This window comes from Macrobrachium rosenbergii, chromosome 52, assembly GCF_040412425.1.
Source record: "Macrobrachium rosenbergii isolate ZJJX-2024 chromosome 52, ASM4041242v1, whole genome shotgun sequence".
In the NCBI taxonomy this organism is placed as follows: domain Eukaryota; kingdom Metazoa; phylum Arthropoda; class Malacostraca; order Decapoda; family Palaemonidae; genus Macrobrachium; species Macrobrachium rosenbergii.
This window is the reverse complement of record NC_089792.1, coordinates 18,106,617-18,114,268: the sequence shown is the minus strand read 5'-3', so window position 1 is coordinate 18,114,268 and position 7,652 is coordinate 18,106,617. Positions and strand designations below refer to the sequence as shown.

General features: G+C 38.3%; 1 protein-coding gene across 1 annotated transcript; it reads right to left on the bottom strand.

Annotated features, from left to right (window-relative positions):
* Positions 1–3,539: 3,539 nt before the first annotated feature.
* Positions 3,540–5,365, bottom strand: LOC136833900 (zinc finger protein SNAI2-like). The gene is made up of 2 exons (XM_067096191.1): positions 5,194–5,365; positions 3,540–4,692 (listed from the first exon to the last, which is right to left on the bottom strand). Exons 1-2 carry the CDS (start codon positions 5,282–5,284, stop codon positions 3,644–3,646), a joined length of 1,140 nt encoding a protein of 379 aa, XP_066952292.1. The 5' UTR covers positions 5,285–5,365; the 3' UTR covers positions 3,540–3,643.
* Between the last annotated feature and the right edge of the window lie 2,287 nt (positions 5,366–7,652).

The following is a 7,652-nucleotide window of genomic DNA, read 5'->3' as shown; positions in this document are numbered from 1 at the left end:
GACTACTACTCAGTGATAATGACTTCAGCACACACTCTTGGCCTTAATGCATCAGTTAATTGTCCATGTTGTTTTCACTACCAAGCACAGGCGCTGGATTTGTTCAAGATACTGATTGCTTGGCAGATCTGCTCCAGAATTCTGTCAGCCTGATAATGGAACCTACTAATATTTCTGGTAATATCTGAAAGGTATTTTGGACGAAGTTGAGGCTAATGAACTCAATTCCATCATGCCTTGGTGACGTTTATACCAGCTGGAAACAAAAGTATGTGGCTGTTAAGTTTTGACCAGATCAGCAGTTAGTTAACGTCGTCCTGTTAGGAAATTTTAAACAGACAATAAAAAATGTTGCCAATTCCATCTAAAGAATTATCAGTGTTTTGGCAATTTATATGAAAAATAGAGCAGTTTCAACACATGGCAGCGTAAACTCTTTATAAAGGTGAATTATCAGAACCTAGCTAAAGGTTCCTGTGAAGTTATTGGAATTTACATTTACAAATTAAATCAAAAGAAGCTGCAGTGATACAGCTGTCAAGAGTGGAGCTAAACGATGTCTTTTATGGTCCAAGTTAAAATCCGCGGACTTTGCATTTGGTACTTCTGCTATCCTTCATATATCATCCTTTATGAAAACAGTTACTGCCATAAACCTTAAAAGTGTTATCAAGCACTTGCCAATGCCTGTAAAACTGACCAGCCTCCAGTTAAGTTGTTTTTTCAACAATCCTATAGGCAGCGTCTCGACAAGTTTGCTTCTCATTCAAGGAAAATGAAAGATGTAGACAGTCTATAAGACATCTATGGTGCATCAGTGTACCGTAACCGGGAAGCATATTCCAACCGGCAATGATAAGTAAACAAATGAAAAATGTGCCGAAGTTTCTTCGGTGCAATAAAATTTTCTGTACAGCGTATAATCAAGGCCACCGAAAATAGATCTATCTTTTGGCGGTCTCGGTATATTGCTGTATGAGTCGCGGCCCATGAAACTCTCAGCCGACCGTGGTGGCCTGTCCTATATCTTTGGCAGAAGCACGATAATGGCTAACTTCAATCTTAAATAAAATAAAAAAATATTGAGGCTAGAGTGCTGCAATTTGGTTTGTTTGATGATTGGAGGGTGGATGCTCAACATTCCAATTTGCAGGCGTCTAGCCACAGTAGTTTTTAAGATCTGAGGGCTGACAGAAAAAAGTGCGGACGGACAGACAAAGCCGGCACAATGATTTTCTTTTCAGAAAACTAAAATCCACAATTATTTTTATGAGTAAGGCTGTATTTATCAAAATACAAAAATGATTAAAAGTGAGAACTTTCGACCGTTTGTACGACGGTCCTCTTCAGCTAACTGAATAAAAATACGTGTATTTCTTAAAAGATAACTATTGACGAAATTTTATGTCTGGCAAAATATCGAACAATCTTTCCGATGAAATGGCATTCATGTAATGGTTGTTTCTACTTATTTCAGTCGAGACAGCTATTGGGCTAACGAATCCAAGTCGAGTTTTCCATTAACTCTGTAAAATATGGTTGGGTACCTGTATTTTTAATAAACCTCAGTTTACATTTCAGTGTTTAATGTTTATATTAACTATAAAATATATATATATATATATATATATATATATATATATATATATATATATATATATATAATTATAATCGTGTATTATTTATTTTCAATATTTTTCTTTCCTTTATATATAAATATATATATATATATAAATATATATATATATATATATATATATATATATATATATATATATATATATATATATATATATATATATATATATATATATATATATATATATATATATAAATAGATATATAATGAATTTTAATTACCATTTTGGGCTATATATAATGTTTGTCACTTATTAATGATTATTCTGTGTTAGCACAATTTTGTAAGTTTTTAAACTTTTGAGAGTTTTGGAATTTTACATTTTAGCCTATTTATAGAGTAGGTTTCATTGTACATTCTGTTTGTCTCACCTTTTCAAGTTCATTGTACGAGGGAGTATATCATACAGTTCATTAACCTCTCCAGTAATAAATTTGAAATTAACTTGCCTCCTGTTTGCGTATTTCCTTACAGTTATGACTCCCCATCTTTTATGAAATTTGTAAATCAACAACAGATTATGATATATGAAAGTTGTATTGAAACCAGGTAGTGATCCGGTAATGGACAGGTAATAATATCCAGCGAAAAACAACATTAGTGAATGGTAAAACTAGTTTTAATTTTAAAAGCAATTTAAAACTACCGTTTAACGTTGAACGATGAAGGGATCACAACTTTAGGCGCTGGGACATTCTGGAAATGATCTACGTCGACTTAGTAGTTTCCAGTCATTAAATTGTGATCTCTCCGTTTAGATTTTATTCCCTTTCGTTGTTCATCTTTTAAAAGATTTGGGTTTCCACGCGTTGAATCTTATGAGATGAAAGTTGGGTTTCCACGCGTTGAATCTTAATAGATCGGTGGGTTTCCACGCGTTGAATCTTAATAGATCGGGTGGGTTTCACGCGTTGAATCTTAAGAAGATCCGTGGGTTTCCACGCGTTGAATCTTAATAGATCGGGTGGGACCGTTGAATCTTAATAGATCGAGTGGGTTTCCACGTCGTTTGAATCTTAATAGATCGGGTGGGTTTTATTCCCTTTCGTTGAATCTTAAAAGATCGAGTGGGTTTCCACGCGTTGAATCTTAAAAGATCGGGTGGGTTTCCACGCGTTGAATCTTAATAGATCGAGTGGGTTTCCACGCGTTGAATCTTAATAGATCGGGTGGGTTTCCACGCGTTGAATCTTAATAGATCGAGTGGGTTTCCACGTGTTGAATCTTTTGTATCGCCTGATGACTTTGACACGTCGATAGTAGATTCCAAACTTACAAGTAACATACATGACCCATTTTGGACTCTATCGTGCTTGAATGATTTTCCCTTTTTCTTCGTTCCATTTCCAGCTTGTATTGAAATGCCTTTATAGTCAGATTTAAATCTCATGGTTTTAAAAATTGATTATTGAACATGAAAATCAGTGGTATGATCTCGCCAGGTAATTAATGTGTTAGACTATTACCTTTTGATCGTCTTGGTTGAACCTTCGTTTCCGTAACATTCCATCTCCCTTAGTGGGTTTGTAAATTTTTTCGGGAAAGCCTACATTTGAACTCCTTTATTTTCATACAGATGTAGGTTAGTGAAAGAAAAGCGGCATCTGATTTTTTTTCTGGTTTCACCAAACACCAAACCGTGTTTAAGTGCTAATTCGATATTACAGCATTATGCAGTGCACGTCATGCAGCGCTCTGTAGGTTCTTTGCTGCGTCCCTTCAGCTCCTAGCTGCAACTCCTGTATCTCCGTTCATAGTACCTTTCTGCCATCTTTTATACCTTCCACTCACCCATAACAATTGTTTGATAGTGCAAATGCGAGGTTACTGTTAAAAATAATGAAAATTACTGGTAGACATTGACGAATACAGGTACAAAAAAAGATTGCATAAAAAATAATCTTTTAATTTGTACATTCAGTCTTGTATAAATTCGTAGATGTGACACAGGTTTTGCTTTAATGACTAGAATAGTTACATAAAAAATAAACGCTTTAATAAGGCTCATTTGCACGGCGTGGAGTTCTTATGTGCGTGCCCAGTGTCTTCTTGCGAGTCGGCACTCTGTTTAGGACAAGCTTCCAAGTGTCTCTTGAGCCAGTTCATTCTAGAGAACGACTTTGCACAGGTACTGCAAGCGTACTTCTTCACGTCGGTATGCGTCTGCAAGTGCGCCCTCAGGTTGCTTCTGTCGGCGAAACGTCTCTCGCACTGAGGGCACTGGAAGGGTTTTTCTCCCGTGTGGGTCCTGATATGACCCTGCAGAAGCCACGGCCGAGAGAAGGACTTTCCGCAGATGTGGCACTTGCAGGGAAGGGTGTGGGTTCGGATGTGCATCTTGAGCGCCCCGTGGGAACTGTAGAGCTTGTCGCATTGTTGACAGGAGAACCGGTGCTTGCGGTTGCTTTCACCAGTCGAAAGGGCTTGAGGCGGCGCACTAGAGGTTTTGCTTTCTCTCCCGGCGTTCGGAGTAGTCACGCTGTTTCCTCCTCGAGTTTCACCCGTCGACGAGGATGGTGACAAATCATCGGCACCGACGCCGATGACGTCAATCTCGCCCTCGTCACTGAAGATTTCAGCCCCGAAACCAGAGTCATCGGACGTCGTCGACACAGGTGAAATCACGCGATGGTCGGAAGACAGTGGAGACGGAGATGAAAAGCCCTTCGTGAAAACAGGGTGCGTTGGGAAAGGCTTTTGATAGGGTGTTGCTGATAAATAATGGTGATTAAAGGGCGGCTGTAGGGCACGTAACACCGCGTGTCTCTGGGTCCACCACCCATTCTGCGGAGCGTACTGTTGCTGCTGTACCACGGAGGAATGGAAGAAATTCATGTAATAGTTCGCCATCAAAGGTGTTAAGTTGTTAGACTGCTCCCGTGACAAGCATGGCCAGTTGGCGTGGTGTGCATGGGCGGCGGATGTGTAGTCGAGAGAGGAGTAGGTGGGTGGTGTGCGGACTTGCAGGGTGGGTTGTGCTACATATCTCGTGTCTTCGTGGTCCTGGTTCTGACGACGGTGTTTGGTGCTCAAGTCTTGTGGCTGGTCGTTTTCTGCAAATGAAAAGGGAAAAGTACTGTGGCTGTTCGTTATATAAAAATGAAAAATTATGTAGTCATTGGAAAAAGAGACTATTTGTCATTACGTATTTTGATGGTATCAATTAACCAAAACTATTTTACGAGGGAATGCTATAAAACTAGATTGGTTTAACCTTTCATTTTGTGACATATATGATGCGTCTTTTGATGATACTGAATGCTATATACACCTCAATAGGAAATGGTGAGGTGATGAGTTTCCTCAATCAAGTAATATCGAAATGAGTGAGACATGCATAATGTACTTCTGTTTTACTTATTTTAGAGATAACGGTAATGAAAGTTGGTATTTAAATGTGGGCCACTTTGCTACACGTATAGCTTTTCAATGCATTTGGATCTTTAACGCATTGAATAGTAAAAATTAACGTTTAATTTTGTTCAAAATTTAACATATTGGCACGACTGGGAAGGGAAAAAACTAAAGTTAAGTAAATATGCACTCACAAATACCTTTTTCAAAAGCGATGGGAACAGGCCTCTTCTTGAGCGGGCAGCTCAAGTAATTTCTTCCAAAACTCCGATAATCCATAGTTGCTACCATGTATACACCACACCAAAACTGCCCTCCGACAATGGGATATTAACTTTTCTCTATCTAAGGTCAGACTGAGTAACGTGACAGAGGATCGTTCTTTAATACACAAGGCGTCAAGCAAAGAAGCCAATAAGGACGAACTGTCTAGTTTCATTTAAGAACTGGACCAATCGCAGGAGGCGAAAACAAGGGGCGGGACCTAAGGATACGTGTAGCCAATAGGACGTCAGCTGTGAGAAGGGATGCAGGAGATGGAAAGGTGCCACCGCGAATTTAACCCATCAAATTATTTCACTCGTCTGCCCATAATATGTATATAAATGTGTAAAATGCGTATGAAAGGCTGTTATGATCTCTTCTGGTCTGTTGCACAATGTCAAACAAGCACTGAGTTTAAAGCAGAATATTAAGAGCATCCTCCGGTAATGGCCATCGTATACCAATTCAGACATCTGATATTTTCCAGAATAGACGAACTTGCACGTGCGCCGACCGCAGGGACGGACCGTCCCTTAGGCCCTGAGGCATCGTGGGACTCATTCATAATTATGTACAACCTGACTTGCAGTGTTTATTATTTAATTTTGGCATTTCATGGTCATCGTTTTTTGTTCAGAATTTTTAGTGGGTAACAGCATTTTTAGACAATTTTTGGTATACTCGTATCGAATATCTTTCCAGTTTCATGCTAAAACAAAGTAATTCGTTTAGAAACATTCTGCGAGAAATACAGCTGAAAATCTGTTTGTTTGTGGATTAGCTCCCGTGCAACAATACCAGACAAAAATTTTATGCTTTTTCAGGTACTAATTACCTAGGCCTAGGGAATACTAGCCTGGTTTAACCTAAACATCTGTTGCTGAACGTATCTCATGGGATTAAGAGGCTAAGAGCAGACTATAGGCGAAATATTATACTATAAACTTTATAGGGTGAACGTATTTTTCTAAAAATGAACTTTCCTGGATTCTTCGCAGTTACGTTCTCATCAACGAGCCTTTCATTATTACACTTGCATTATCATACTTTGTGATGGTGCTGTTGCGTATGCCAACAGAGCGTGAATTATTCAGACTAACAATGGATATTCAGAGGCAAGGTTAAAGGAGTATCGTCCAAATACTCTGAATCAGGTGGCACTAAAATGTTGTATTGACCAGGTGGAATCCTCATGGGGAAAGGACAAACGCCCACGCCTTAAAGCAAGGGCGATGTTCGCACGTATTTCTATTCACGTCGACAGGATTTTGTAAGATTTTAGAGTTGTGGGTAACAGTTTGGAGATTGTTAGAAGAATATATATACGTTCTTTAAAAACACTGGTCGACAATGGTCTGTGTGATATAACTGAATCACGAAAATATGGAACGTGATGAATAGATAAATAAAGACAAAATCCACGAAAAAAAAGAGAAACACGGGGGTGCTGCTAGGGCTTTCGACTGTCGTCCTTTACTTAACAGACTGAAGAAATATAAAAGTAAGTTTACAAAGAAAACTCATATAAATGACGGATAGGGATTGCAAAGGAAAAAGTATGCACCTGGAATACAGTACAACACAAACACAAACTTGTGTACCTGAACTATCGATTTCTAATCCCTACAAAAGCAAATAGACAGTCTTTGTGTTTATTGACAAAGGTCAATTCATTTTCATTTGTTTCTCAAGATGTTTATTTTCCTCTTCCACAGTGTTATTATTATTATTATTATTATTATTATTATTATTATTATTATTATTATTTCTCGATATTTGCCTATGCTATTGTACCCGCTGGTGCGTCTCTCTTCTTTGGCTGACATAGAGTTATAAGCATTCTTCTAGACACTCTAGAGATCGAGTCGTCCCCCTTCCACGCGTTTTATTCATCGGCATCCACCTCCTCCTGACCCGGTTATTATGTATCTTTCCCTCGCTCCCTCATTTTCGGTTTCTTCCTGCCGTCCCTGTTGCTGAATGCCTTTTTTGCTTTATGCACATCTTTCCTTCTTTCTTTCTTTCACGGAGCTTTCCCCTTCTCCGTCGCCCGCTCCCTCTTTCTCGACCTCCTGTTCCATTCTCCCTCGTCCGGTCTTGTCGCTGTTCACGACAAAAACCCAAAAGTCTTCAGTTACCGAAGTTACATCTTGAAGGAACTCTCTAACCCTCGTTTCAAAATGTCTCGCTCAGCGTTCAGATTGCATTGGTATTTTTATATTGCATTCGTAGCGTATTAGTGTTGGAAAGAATTACTTTGTGTGTGTATATATATAATATATATATACATATATATATGTATATATGTATTATATATGTATGTATATATATTATATATGTATATATATATAATATATATATATATATATATATAAAATTATATATACATATATGT